Source organism: Jaculus jaculus, chromosome 7 (assembly GCF_020740685.1).
Source record: "Jaculus jaculus isolate mJacJac1 chromosome 7, mJacJac1.mat.Y.cur, whole genome shotgun sequence".
Lineage (NCBI taxonomy): Eukaryota > Metazoa > Chordata > Mammalia > Rodentia > Dipodidae > Jaculus > Jaculus jaculus.
Window position 1 is genome coordinate 70345256 of NC_059108.1, and position 14409 is coordinate 70359664.

Genomic DNA, 14409 nt, shown 5'->3' on the forward strand with positions numbered 1-14409 from the left:
TTGAACTTTTTTATTAATATATTTTTTTGTTAAATTTCTTTTTTTTTTGTTTTGTTTGTTTTTTTTTTTCTGCAAGACTTGGTGTTGGCGGCACTGTTGTAGAACTTCAGTCCCAAATTCCATGAAATAGAAATCAGAAGTAAAGGTTGAGAGGGGAGGAAGGAGGGAGGCAGGCCAAGGAATAAACAGAGTTTGACTAGAAAAAATAGAAGAGTGTGTGTGGTGGGCATTCCTGGGCAAGGCCATTCCTTGAGGGAGGGGTTGGCAGGCAGCTTGACTCTGCCTCATGCAGGGAAGGAAAGTTCCCCTGGGGACTTTACAGTCCCCTCTTGTAGGGCTTCTGCTCCCAGAGGAAAGGCTAGTACCAGGGATCAGCCACATCTTCAAACAGGGCTCTTCACCCATCCACCCATTTGACACTCATGTCTCTCTGCCTGAGAAGTAGGAGACATCAGCTTCTTTTGAGCGCTTCTTGTTTTCCCATTTCACAAGATTCTGACGCGATGGGGGAAGAGACAGAACCACCCACTTGCTATAACTTCTGCTGCCCTGATCTTGCTTGGTCCCACCCCTCAGAAGTGTCCCCCCACCTCACAGCTACCAGAGCTGGGGAGTGGGGTCCTTGCTTTAACCTCTACAGCAGTGTCTTCTTCAGGCCCCTTAGGAATTTGATCAAAGGCCACAAGTGAGTCCAAACCAACCAAATAAACTTTTAGGGAGATAACGGAGGGTGGAAAGGTCAGTGACAGAGTCTGAGAGGGGTAAGCTTGGCTGCACTAGATAGGTTTTGATCCTATCCACATTGCTCTTGGCATGGTATGCCATCCTCGGGTTGGAAGAGGGGCTGGCTGTTGAAAGAGAAAGCAGGACAATCTAGGGAGTTAGTCGGTTGTTCATTTCTCTTCTCTTCCTCAGGAAAGGGTCAAGTTAGGGAAGAACCTAGCTGAATTCTGGGAGGAAAGATGATATCCTCCAAGGTAGGAGTGGAGGTGACTCCTCTAGCTTTCCACTTGGGCCAGGAAGCTTTAGTGGTTCAGCCAGCACCTTTATCCAGCTTTCAGGCACCCCTTCTCCATTTTCTTTCTCACTCCCCTCCCAACTCAGCTTCCAGGAGACTCCTCAGGACACCAAGCCCCACCCTTGGTGAAGTTTGGGTTTAAATAAAAAGGTGGGAGGGCATAGGGACACTGGTCTGACTTAGATTTGTGTGTCTCAGAGAAGAGAGCCACTCTGAGAGAGAAAAGCCCTTCATATGTAAACAATCTAGAGAAGGAGGGGATTGGGGTGGGAGAGGAGCAAGGAAGACAGAGACAGATCCAGAATAAATGAGATCATCTGAAAGAAGAGAGGGAAAGGAAAAAGCAAAAGATAAAAATAAAAGATCACAGAAAAGGACAAAGAGATAGGAGAAAACAACGAGGAGGAGGAAAAGAGAAAAAGGCAGGTCAAAGGGGTGGAGAGGCAGGCAACCAAAGCCAGGAGGAAGCCAGGACATGGCCTCAGGTGAGGAGCTGGGAGAACAGGAATGCCAGGCTGAGGTCCAGCAAGGCCACGGCTCCCACCACCAGGGGGTTGGCAGCTCCCTAGAGAGACAGAAGGAGAAGGAGGCTCAGTTCTTCAGGTCTAAGCCCAGTGCTAGGTTCTACCTCCATTCCCTGGCTTTAGCGGCAGGGTCCCAGGCATCTCCTTGCATAGGCCAGAACAGAGGGTTTGCCAATATTTGTTTCACATTCAAAACACCTCTCTTCTCCCAGTTAAGATCCTACCTGCACTCTACACGCCCCCATATCATGCGGGTAGTAGAGATTGGTAGCAGCAGCCAGTACTGCAATAAAGCAGGGGAAAGGAACAAGGATGTGGTTGCTAGGAGATGGGAGGTCTGGCACCCAATCAAAGTACAGGGTTTTGGGGGAAACTCCGCCTCTCCTGCTTTTTGTCTTTTCCCCCCTCCTCCTTCTTCTAAGGAGAGGGAGGGAGAGAGAGGGTAGGGAGGGAACAATTTTTTTCCTTTTTTATTTCTGGACACTAAAGAGAGAAAGTGTGGAGGTGGGGGTGGAGTAGGAAACGAGATGGAAATGACATGGAAGGAGAAGAAAAACGATGTTCTGGTTCTACCATTAATTATTAGTTTATAACTAGGGGTCTCGCTAAGGTTCCTTCCAGCTTGAAAGTTCTGTCAGTGGGATATGGTCCAGGACTAGCCAAGCAGAGGAGGAAGTGAATGGAAACCAGTGCCCCTTAGGGGGTTAGACGAAGATCGGGAAGGGAGGGAGTCTAGCCTTTGAAGGGGGCACAAAGTAACTGCAGAGGGTGTCTCACCGGCTGGGCAGGCCTCTCGGTGGCAGCAGGCTCCTCATACTCTTCCGTCAGGCACCCGGCGTCAGGATCCCTTGAGGATGGGCCCCTCAAGACCGGTGTGCTCAAGACCGGTGTGATGACAGGTTCAGGCTCCAAGCCTCCTTGAGCCCTCAGCTGGGGTAAAGACTCTTCATCTTCCCCCTCTTCCTCTCGAAGACTTCCTGAACTGTCGCTGCAGCCTCCCAGAAGTGGGGAACCATCTCTGGGCCTCAGCCCCTGCAACCCAGCCTCATCCTCGGCCTCATAGCCAGCTAGTTCCTCTCCCTGCTCACCTGGGCCTCCCCACTCCTCAGGCCAAGCCTTGGGGCTGGGGAAGGGGCCCCAGTCCCCTCCATGAAGCAGTGGGCTTCGGCAGGCAGGGGGCTGCCAAGGTTGGTGAGAGGAGGCAGGACTGCTGGGAAGTTCGGGGGAGCATTCTGAGGGGGTCAGTCCATTCTCATACACCCCAGGGCTGTCCTCATCCAGGGGCTCTGTGTCAGAACCTTCCGAGTCCTGCCTGGGTCTGTGACCTGAGTAGGGACAGCTAAGAGTCAGTGTGGCCTAACTGGCCAGGAGCCAGAGAGGCTGCAACTTTACTTCTTGAAGGACATCTCCCAGGATTTTAGTATCTCCAGGGTCATAGCGTCTTATCACCAGACCTCCAAGTCTTTCACTGCCCTACCTCTTAAATTCCCATTGTACTTCCCAGATAACTGGGTCTACCTTGTCTCTGCTCTCCACTTGAAAGTACTCTCCACCCCCTTGAACCTTAAATCTTAGACTGCCCCACCCCCAGATACATGTAGGACTTCCCACTCCCTTTTCCCACACCTGAGCCCCTCCAGCTCCTCAGAGAGCTTCCCTCTCCCCAGGCTGTCCACATCTCACCTGGGGCTTCTAGCATAGGTTGTAGGTCCTGGGCTATCAGTTTGGCCATTCGCGCTGCCTCCACAGCCTTCTCGGCGATGCTGCTCGCTGCTACTGCCTTTAGGAGGGCGTCAGCTGCCCTGTTGGGTTCCAGGGACAGGGATTTGGCTGACTTTCCCCTGCTCAGATGCTCCAGCACCTCACCATGCCCCCACCACACAACATCTTCCTGATCTGAGCTTACCTCTGGAGTCTTTCTCCCTCCTCACACTCTGCCAGCTGCTCTCCTTCCAGAGCAGATCACCCTTTCGTTTACTCTTCTAGTCCTGAGCTTTGTGTTGTAATCACACCCTCTGCTCCTCTCACACATGCCCCTGGCACCCTGTAGTAACACTTCCTTCTCCAGAGGTGAGAACCTCCCTGAACTCTTACTTTACTGTTCTTCTGCTCCCTCTGTGGTCCTGTTGGTGCTTACTATATCTGCCATTCATCTTGCCGTTAGGTCCTCTGGTACTTACTAAACCCTCTCATGGCCCTGGAGTCACACCTCCTGTGGGATTCTAGATGTTGTCCTGTACCTTGATCCTTCTCACAGCTGAGTCTCTTCCCTGGCCCCTTGTTTCACCACTTCCTCCTTTTTTGTCTCTTCTACTTTCCAGTGCAAACCAGTCCTGTTATTTACTCCTCCTTTCCAGTACAGATTTCCCTGCATGGAAACTTTCCATCTAGCTTTTGGCTGGCCTCTTCTGTTGTTACCGTTTGCCTCTATCACTGCCACTGCCGCTGCCGCTGATCCTACCTTGTGTTCTCCTCAACTACAGAACTGGATTCTAGAATCTCTCTCCTTCTTGCCTTCTCTCTGACTTAAGTAGACTAGGATGGCTCGAACTTGATATGTAGCTGAAGCTGGCCTTGAATTCCTAATCCTTTCAGCCTCATCTCCCAAGTTCTAGGATTACAGGCATGCATCACCATGTCCACTTTAGAACTGGAATAAAGGAGGGCCTCTCCTGTCTGCAATGATCACTGCACTTCCTGTGCCAATATGCATGCTCTCTCACCTGTGCAGTTATACCTCCAGGGTTAGGGTACTCTGCCCTCTGTGCTTCACTCATGCTCCTTCCATACAGATCATTTTATTTTATTTTATTTTTATTTTTTGGTTTTTTTGAGGTAGGGTCTCACTCTAGCCCAGGCTGACCTGGAATTCACTATGTAGTCTCAGGGTGGCCTCGGACTCACGGTGATCCTCCTACCTCTGCCTCCCAAGTGCTGGGATTAAAGGCGTGCACCACCACGCCCAGCTACAGATCATTTTAAAACATTATCAACCTTTGCCCCAGAGTAGTTTCTCAGTTTTCTTTCTTCCTCAATGTTTCCTTGCCTTTCACCCTCTGCTGTTAGGTGGCTTGGAATTATTGAGTTGGTCTTGTAATCCTGGCTGAGGGTAGGCACAAAGGAGTAGATAAGATGTATTTTCCATGGGTTTGAATGTATGGCTCCATGGCTCCTTCTGGCCACAGGCCTATTTTATCTGGTTTAGCAAGGCAGTCTAGCTCTGGCTGTTGGTGATGTCCACTGAGGCCTTAGGTATCCTCTTATTTATGTATGTTGGAGATATGGTCAGCCTCTCTCCTTCAAATAAGATGGGCCAAGGACTTCAGAATTTAACTGGAGGGATTTCAGAGAACTGTGTTGTTTTGTCGCAGGGCTTTCAGATTGATTATGACTAAGCCTGTCCTGAAAGTAAGCTGGTTTCAGGTTTCTGGGTGAGTGTGGGGGTAAATCTTGGGTTGCAGTGAGATTTGTTGGATGGCTACAGAATTGACAAGCATCTGTGTTTCTGAATATGGAGGGTGTGGATTATCAAGTATAAGCAATAGATTTTAGCCTGTGCTCAGGCATTAGGCCAGACTCAAGCTACCTGGCAGATGTACCTGCTGCTGAGGCTCTGCTATTTCCATGGCAGCCAACAGCCAATGAGGGTTGCCAGGCCTGTTGCTGTGGAGACCAACCAGCCTCCTCCTACTGCTTGATTTTCTAGTTACTGCCATCAGTTTTTTTCCTGCACATGCCTCCACCCTATGTAGCCCAAAATGTTCCCTGGTGCTCTGCCCTCCCCCTTCCCTGGCTTAAATCACCAGATTCTAAGATCTGTACACTCACAAACATCTACAGATGCACATATGCGGGCTCAGACATGATCATACTCAGGCATACACACATGTGCGTGCACACAAAAAACCTGCCACCTTTTATACAAATCCACCCATGCATAATGTGGGATATCCTGATTTCTGATCCTTTGAAACCTCCCTCAACTATGCTTCTATCCTGTGTTTTTTTTTTTTTTCTTCTAGGTAGGGTCTCTGTCTGGCCCAGGCTGACCTGGAATTCACTACATAGTCCCAGGGTGGCCTTGAACTCATGGCAATCCTTCCACCTCTGCCTCCTGAGTGCTGGGATTAAAGGTGTACGCCACCACGCCCGGCTGCTTCCATTCTTTCTAAAGAAAATATGATATTTAAAATGTGTGTGAATTGTATAAATCAGGGCCTTTGAATCTCATCACAAATGGAATTTTGGTTATCTGAATATCTGTGCTATCCAATTCACTAGTCAGAATTCACAAGTGGCTATTAAGCACTTGAAATGTGGCTGGCCTGAATGGACATGATGTGCTGTAAGTGAAAAATACACACTGGATTTCAAAGGCCAATGTTAATTAAAATTTATCTCACCTGTTTCTTTTCATTTTTAATGTGGCCATTAGAGGATTTAAAATTACAGGTTCGGCTTACATCAGTGGACACTGCTACTTTAGATAGCAAGATTCTGATGCATCAAAATGTAATCTGATTTACAGAAAGAAAACTTCATTTTATCAGCAAGCCTTCTTTGTTCAAACGTTTACCATTTGGATAAAAGGTGGCAGAGAAGGCAAAGCCAAGAGAAACTAGCTTTCAGCAGTGAAAACTAGACCTCCTTAAGGCCCAAGGCTGAAATGATGTCAGGTTACAAACTGATTAGAAAGGGGCTATGTCGTGTTTTGCCTAGGACTGATGTTCCCAGCCTGTGTCCGGAAGGCTGGATGAGCCGCAAGAGGAAGAAGACTGAGGATATGTCTGAGTTTCGAGAGGCTTCTGGGCCTGTACAAAGCAGCATTCGTTGCTGCCCCCACACGATGGATTCCATAGACACTTATCTCCACACAATACATCCGGGACACATTCTTACATTACCTCCTTCCAATACCCTAACACCCACAGTTACACTCACACCCACCTGTAGTCTCAGACATAAACACCCCCAAATCCCAGCACTACAACTGCCTAGCCATAGGTCTGCATGTGCTTCCCCAGCAAGGCCTTATGCATTCTTGCCCTGCCATTGTACCCAGAGCAACTTCTCCTCAGCCCAGCTTTGGTCTCTGCACCAGATGCCCACCTGGCAGCAGCGATTTCCTGGCGTTGGCGGGCAGCACTCACAGCTCGACGGGCTCCCTCGACAGCCCTGTCCACCTTCTCCTTGACTTTGCCCCGCCTAAGGGCCAGAGGCAGGAGGCTGCGGACACGTCCCCCGTGCACCAGCCGGTTGCGCTTGTACTTGCCCTCCTCTCGGGAGCCGTCAGGCCGGGTGGTGCGCCCGTAGCCGTGACGCCGGTTGCCCAGCCACTCTCCCTCGTAGCGCAGCCCGTTGGAACGCTGGCTCACGCCGTAGCCGCTGCGTCGGTCTGCGCGCCACTCACCGGCATACACCTCGGTGGCCGAGCCCTCGATGAGGGCGGGAGGCGCTGGGATAGGGGGCCCGCTGGCCTCGGAGCCTGGGGGTCCTGTGCTGCCCACCTCACTGCTCACCTCGCTCCGCAGGGATCCCCTCTTGCTGCCTAGGGAGCTGCGGCGCCCACCAGCCCGGAGCCCGCTGAGCAGCAGAGAACGGCGGAAGAAGCCACCCGCCGCTGGGGTGCGCTTTCGGGAGGATGCACCGTCGGTGTCCCCAGGCCCTGCCAGCACGAAGCCGCCTCGGGAGCCGGAGGCTGGGCTGCCTCCCTCGTCTCCTGGCAAGGGCAGGGGCGGGGGCGGCGTCGGGGGGTCGCTGTGTCCCGAGTCCAGGGAGGTGCGGCGAGGTGAGCGCAGAAGCGCTGCTTGATGGTAGGGTACACTCTGGCGAACCCCGTAGCCGTGGCGCTTCCCGGCCTGCCACTGGCCTTGGTAGGTGCCTGCGGGCGGAGTAGGAGAGAAAGAGTCAGAATCTTTCACTGGGTCCCCAAACCCAAACCCTCCCTCATTCCCCAAGCCCAAGTGTCAGAGGGAGGGGCGGAAGCCCGAGGAGCTGGGCAGGGTCGGGCCAGGTGGGAAGGTGTGGAAGGCAGGGGACTGCAGGCATGGATTTTGGCAGTGTGGGTAAGCGGGGGAGAGGGCAAGAACGGGCAGGCCGGAGAGGTATGAGCCACGCCGCCCAGAGGACATGAGCGGCAGGCTGACCGCCGTTGGAAGGGTAAACTGGGCATGTGACAAGCAAACAGGACAGTGGGGACAGAAGGATGAGTAGGGGAGGCTGAGCGCTCGGCGATGGTGGGGTCAGGCAGGCAGAGGGCAGGAGGGAGGGGCAGGCAGACCGAGTGGAAGGAGACGCAGTCGACCGAGGAAGGCAGTACGGTGATGGCAGGAGCTAAATGAGGACTGGAGTCATGAGGTGGGGGACGCGGGGAGCAAAGGGCTGCGCGCACAGATCTGGGGACGGCAGATGGGGAAGCAGGGCTTGGAAGGCGCATGGCTGAGGAAGGCACCCGCGTCCAGCAGGGAGTAGCGGGCCGGGCCGGGCCCCGCACCTCCGTCGGAGTAGGTCTCGGTGCCGTAGCCGTCCTGGAAGCCGTCCTTCCAGAGCCCGGCGTAGCGCAGGCCGGACACGCTCTCCCACACGCCGCTGCGTCCCTTCAGCCCGCCCAGCCACTCGCCGCGGTACGTCCAGCGGCTCTTGCGCTCCACGCCCAGCCCTTCGCGCTTGCCCTGCTTCCAGTGGCCCTGGTAGCTGTGTCCGCCGGGCCCCGAGAAGACGCCCAGCGACTCGAAGCCTTGTGCCCAGCAGCCGCTGTACTCGCCCTGGGCGCCGGGCCCCGTGCACACGCCGTAGCCATGTGCCCGCCCCGCCTCCCAGCCCCCCACGTAGCAGCCCCCGTCGTCAAAGTCGAACTTGCCCCCGGGGGACATGCATGTAGTTGGCGCGGCCTCAGCCCCGGGGCGGGTCAGCGCATCCTGGGGCGGGAGAGCCGGCGGGGGGCCTGGGAGCCGGGCGACGCCTGGGGGCGGGGGCAGTTAGACCCGGGCTGGGCGGAGGGGCCCCGGCGCGGGCAGGCAGGGCTGGACCCTCATCCTGAGTGGCTGCGGAGAAAGAGGGGAGCATGTGAAGAGCGAGGCCAGCGGTGAGCGTGGTTCCTCCACTTGGCCTGCCGCTTCCAGGCCGGGTGGCTCTGGGGCATCAGCACCGCCCTCGAGCCCTCCCCCCTCGCAGCATCTTTTCAGCGGCTCCGGAGCTCTGAAGGCACGGGGGCTTTCCCATCCCTCCCAACTTAAGGGCGCCTGTCCGGACTGGGTCCCTAACCTTAAACCAGAGTACCACTTCTCCGGCCTAGAACCCCAGAGTGCTGTGAATGGATGGCCGTGTGGGGGGGGGGGCGATCCTGAGAGGGGGCTGGGCAGAAGCCTCGGCCACCTGCTTTTCCGGTTATCAGGCCCCCTCAGCCTCGGTTCTTCGGCTTCTCTAGCAAACCGAAGGAGGAGGAGGGAGGTAAAAATATTGTGGGGAGAATGGGCCCACATGGACCAACGGTTGACCCGGGAGAGGATGGGGGTGAGGGTAGCTCCGTGGGGGAAAAGCTAGGGTGAGGATGGGCAGACAGGCGAAAGGGAGGGGGCAGGTTACTCACCATGTGGGCTGGGGCTCAGGCTGCATCCCGGGCGCCGCATCCATGGCAGGATCCCTCCACTCCCACCTCACCCGGACAAGCCAAGCCCCCTCCCCTTCCGGAGAGCCTGCTCCAACCCAAAGCAAGAAGGAGGGGGGACTGTGGGAGAGTCCCCTCTCTCCTCTGCTGGAGGAACAGGCTAGTGGAGGGGGGTTAGTAGAAGAATGGGGTAGATGAGAATAGTGTAGGGGGAAAAAAAATCTGCCCTGAACAGAGATACCAAAGAGGAGCTGGGAGCTAGATGGGAAGGGGGAGGGGGCGACTAAGAGGGGGTGTTTTATTATTTTTTTCTTCTTATGTTTAGGAGAGGAAAAAAAATATCAAAATTCCAATTCTATCCCAGCTCAAATCAATGTTTGCTCCAAACCCAGCATCACGAAGGAGGCTGGGCCAGGCAGATTTAAAGGGGCCGAGAAGCCAGCAGTGGAGAGGGTGGGGAGAAGAGTCACTGGCGGTGCTGCTGCGAGTGGTGAGAGGTGTCCGGGCAGAAAAAATATGGGCGCCCACTAACCCTGGGCTGAGGAAGGAGGCAGGTGGAAAGGAGAATGAAAGGCAGAGAGACCCTCAGGGTGGAAAGAGCCCCCATGCAAGCGGGGAGTGGGGTGAGATGGAGGGGAGGGAAGAGGAGCTAGAGGGAGGAGACTGAGCTGAAGACGGGGAGGCAGAGGGAGGCCAGAGGTAGGCGGGGGAGGAGAGATGCTGGGGAGGCCTGAGGGCGAAAGGAATACAAAGAAAGAGGTGCAGGGGTGAGAGCTAAGGAGCGGGGAGATACAGCTGGCATGGACAGCCAGGGATGAGAGATGGCTGGGGTGAGAAGCAGGGGAGGAGGAAAGGAAGGGAAATAGACACAGGCACAGATATGGGGAAGGAGGGAGGGAGGGAGAGCGAGCGCACAGAATAAGGGCTGTGAAGGGAGAGAGAGAGCTTTGCTGAGGAAAGGGCAGTAGTACAGAAATTCACACTGGAAGAGCCCAGGTTGAGGCTGGAGGGCCAAGAATGGTGTTTGTGGGGGTCCTGGGGAGAGGGATGAACCTACCAGCAGCTTGGCCTGAGGCAAGGAAGCATTTTGAATGTATGGCTCTGTCCTTTGAGCCCACTGACTTCCCTAAGACTGCACTGGTGTGTAGGTGGGGTGGGGAGCACACACCCTCTTTTAGTTTTGGTGAAAGCTTCAAATGGACCCCTGCCAGGCCGCACTCATGCTCAATATTCTCCACCTGACCAGCTGTTTCTGTGTTGTCCCTCTGGGAGTGGACATTCATAGTTTTTGAATAGGGACAGGACCAAACTAATGAAGCCGTGAAGATGTTGAGGCTTTAGAGTCTCCTATTTTGTAATCTCAGAGGCAAAGATATATAGGTATGCTTGGGTAGGACTTTACTGTGGCAAGTCCCTTTCCAGCCTACTACCCCACTGTCGTCTCAACGGCATGCCCAGACAGAGACAGGCAGTCTTCCTTCTTTGGCTTCTTTAGACTTTGTCTCCATTTGTATCCCTACCCCTAAGCATTTGAAAAAGAGGGCACTGTGTTCAGTTATATGCAACTGAGTAAATAGTCAAGTGCACTCAATTGCTCTTATTTTAAAAATTTTTTATTATTGACAACTTCCATAATTATAGGCAATAAACCATGGTATTTCCCTTCCTGCTCTTATTTTTTTTTCTCAATTTTTATTAACACTTTCCATGATTATAAAAAGTATCCCAAAGTAATACCCTCCCTCCCCCCACTTTCCCCTTTGACATTCCATTCCCCATCATATCCTCTCCCCATCTCAATCAGTCTCTCTTTTTTTATTCTGATGTCATGATCTTTTCCTCCTCTTATGATGGTCTTGTGTAGGTAGTATCAGGCACTATGAGGTCATGGATATCCAGGCTATTTTATGTCTGGAGGGAGCACGTTGTAAGGCTCAGAAGAGGAAGTCACTCACCAGAGGCCACACTGCACTTGGCAGAGCTAGGGTTAGAATTTAGGTCCATTCATCCTTTCTCTCCCACCCTGTTTCTTCCACCCCCCCGCACCCCCCCCCTGCTGATAATTAAAACCCAGGGGCTTGGCAAATCATATATATGCTCTACTACTATGTTAGACTGGCTTCAGACCATTTGAGGGAAGAAGGGAAGGAGGGAGGGAGGGAGGGGGAGAGAGAGAGAGAGAGAGAGAGTATGGGTGGTCCAGGACCTCTTATCACTGCAAGTGAATTCCAGACACATGCATCACTTTGTCCATCTGGATTTATGTGGGCACTAGGGAATTGAACCTGGGCCAACAGGATGTGCAATTATACACTGTGCTTTTCTAAACGTTTGTATGAGGAGAAGCCTATAAAGTTTAAGTCTCCAGGGTAGGGACCATATCTTTTTTTTTCCAGGATCTCAGTATGTTAGGGAGGCTGTTCTCTGTCCTCCTGCTTCAGCCTCATGTGACACTATGCCCAACAGGAACCAAATCTTTCAAGTACTTGGCGCAAAACAGGGTAGCTATAGGTTCACTTGAGATTTGACTGTTGATAGAGTTTGTTCACCCATCCATTTATTTCTCCAGTCGTTAAATATCTTAAATATATTTACTTAGTACCAAACATATGTCCAGGAGCTAAAGATCCAGTGGTAAGTATTCCTAAGACTTTCCTGTTTAGTAGAGAAGACAACCACCAAGAAAACTAGTCTACTTAATGTCATAACAAGTTCATAGGTTGTGAATAGGGTGTGGTGGTTTGAATGTAAATGTCCTCTATAGCCTCATCCTTAATTGTGTTTGTGATTAAACCTCATCCTTAATTCCCAGCTGGTGGAGCTTTTGGGAGGTAGAGCCTTGCTGGAAAAAGTATCACTTGTGGGGGGTGGTGGCACACACCTTTAATCCCAGCACTTGGGAGGCAGAGGTAGGAGGATCACTGTGAGTTTGAGGCCACCCTGAGACTACATAGTGATTTCCAGGACTAGAGTGAAACCCTACCTCGAAATATATATAAAAAAAAAAAGTGTGTCACTAGCCAAGCTCAACAGTGCTATCCAGCCCACTCCCCCTCCTTCACACCTACTGATGGAGAGATGTGAAGCCCAGCTGCTTGCTACTGCTGTGCTTTCCCTACTGTGACCATGCTTTCCCTCAAAACTGTAAGCCAAACTAAACCCTTTCCTTCCATAAGCTGCTTCTGGTCAGGTGTTTCACCCCAGCAATGAGAAGGTAACTGCTACATAGGGTGTAGGGACAGGATTTAATTTGGGCTGGCTTCCCCAAGAAAGATGAGTTGCAGTGAGATCCACAGGTATGCCTGAGTAAGCCTAGCTGCATTGCTCATCACTAGGTGTACAGCCCTCCTCCACACAGTACCTCACCTCTAAAATTTTTTTTCTCCAAGAGAAGGGGAAAAGTATAGAAAAAGCAAGCATCTATGGGTCTGAGAGACATTTTTTTTAAATACTAGGGTTCAAATCATCTAATGTCTTGTTCATGGTGTTTTCTTTTATATATATATTCATAAATAAAATATAAATAAAATATATAAATATATGTTTATATAATATATATATTATTGACAGCTTCTATACTTACAGATAAAAAACCATGGTATTTCCCTCCCTCCCGCACTTTCCCCTTCATAACTGCTATCTGTCATATCCCCTTCTTCTCTCCATTAGTCTCTCTTTTAATTTGATGTAATCATCTTTTTCTCCTATTATGAGGGTCTTGTGTAGGTATTGCTAGGCACTGCGAGGCCATGGATATCGAGGCCAATTTCTGTCTGGACAGTTGAATGTAAGGAGTGGTGCCCTTCCTTTGGCTCTTACATTCTTTCCACCACCTCTTCCACAGGACCCTGAGCTTTGGACGGTGTAATAGAGATATTTCAGTGTTGGACACTCCTCCATCCCTTCTTCTCAGCATTATGCTGTCATTTGGGCCATCCCAGTCGTCATTGCCACCTGAAAAGAGAAGCTTCTCTAACCAGAAGTGAGAATAGCATTAATATATGAATATGAACATTAAATGTAGTGCTTTCAGGGCAATTTGGTGAGAAAAATATATGCATTTATCCAGACAAGAGCAGACTTTATACCCCTAAGGCTCATAACCTTCCCTGCCATAGGCTTCTGATTAGGTTTTCAGTAACAGGCATGTATTCCCTTCCATAGAGTGGGGCTTCAATCCAACTAAAGAGCAGTTGGTTTCCCCCAGAGCAGACATGCCACTATTGCACTCGTTCAGTCATTTGGCCTGTGTGGCCAAACTTGAGGCTTCCAGTGTCCACTGTTTTCACCGCTGATGACTTCTGTATCCCATAAGGCTGCATACAGTGCAGCTTTTTCCAGATTTCAGTTGGCTGGACAATAGGGAGAAGGTTTTCTGCTCAACACCAGCTTGATTTTTCAGTGACTTTGCCACTCAGGCATGTGAAGTCTTCAGCAATAGGGTCTTTTTACCATCTCTTTCTCATGGGAAACCAAGGGCCTTGGCAATAGCCTGTAATATTTTGGAGGCAACAGGGACCTCCCTGGCCAACAACTCACTGTATCTAAGGTATCTCATCCCTGGCACTGAAAATTTTCTAGTAACAATCTATGGCTTCTGGATGAGCAATTATTCAAGAAAGTAGATTTTCATGTGTCTTATTCAGAATATCTTGAAGTTTGATTGACCTTTCCCTGCCCTTCTTTTATACAGTCTCTTCCCCTGACCTTGCTTAGGCCTTTCCCCTCCCTGTAATCTATTCTTCTACTTACATATATACATATATACACATATATACATATATATATATACATATATACAATACCATCCCTCTCCTCCTTCCCTTATAGCCTTTTTCTAGTTTATGGGCCTCTGCTACTGATTTTTCATTTCAGCTCATACACAAGTCTACACGTTTGTAGCTAGGATCCATATACAAGAGAGAACATGCAATGTTTGGCCTTCTGGGCCTGGTTCACCTCACTTAGTACAATCCTTTCCAGATCCATCCATTTCCCTATGAATTTCATAATTTAGTTTTTCTTTACTGCTGAATAGAACTCCATTGTGTAAATGTACCACATCTATATTATCCATTCATCTGTGATTGGACATCTAAGCTGGTTCTATTTCCTAGCTATTGTGAATACAGCAGCAATAAACATGATTGTGCAAGTATCTCTAAGGTAGTGAGAAGAGTCCTTAGGATATATGCCTCGGAGTGCTTTAGCTGGATCATATGACAAATCTATTTTTAGCTGTTTCAAGAACCTCCACACTG

At 51.0% G+C, this 14409-nt stretch overlaps 1 protein-coding gene across 2 annotated transcripts; it reads right to left on the bottom strand.

The window, feature by feature from the left end:
- Positions 1 to 34: 34 nt before the first annotated feature.
- On the bottom strand, positions 35 to 10253 carry Jph4 (junctophilin 4). 2 transcript variants are annotated; one of them, XM_004661807.2, is made up of 6 exons: positions 9131 to 10057; positions 8036 to 8585; positions 6652 to 7423; positions 3226 to 3344; positions 2320 to 2867; positions 35 to 1583 (listed from the first exon to the last, which is right to left on the bottom strand). In XM_004661807.2, the coding sequence occupies exons 2-6, from the start codon at positions 8412 to 8414 to the stop codon at positions 1500 to 1502; spliced, it is 1902 nt and encodes a 633-aa protein (XP_004661864.1). In that variant the 5' UTR covers positions 8415 to 8585; positions 9131 to 10057; the 3' UTR covers positions 35 to 1499. The 2 variants fall into 2 exon arrangements, 1 of the variants encoding a protein (XP_004661864.1); XR_006638086.1 differs by lacking the exon at positions 35 to 1583 and having other exon boundaries at positions 2838 to 2867; positions 7062 to 7423; positions 7994 to 8585; positions 9131 to 10253.
- Positions 10254 to 14409: the final 4156 nt, after the last annotated feature.

Bases quoted from the DNA above. Each gene is read 5' to 3' on its own strand.
- Jph4 (XM_004661807.2), bottom strand. From the start codon at position 8,414: ATGTCCCCCGGGGGCAAGTTCGACTTTGACGACGGGGGCTGCTACGTG. The intron at 3,345-6,651 runs GTGGGCATCTGG...GGAACCCAACAG, and splicing joins CAGGAAATCGCTGCTGCCAG to GGCAGCTGACGCCCTCCTAA. The intron at 1,584-2,319 runs GTGAGACACCCT...CTGTCTCTCTAG, and splicing joins CCGAGAGGCCTGCCCAGCCG to GGAGCTGCCAACCCCCTGGT.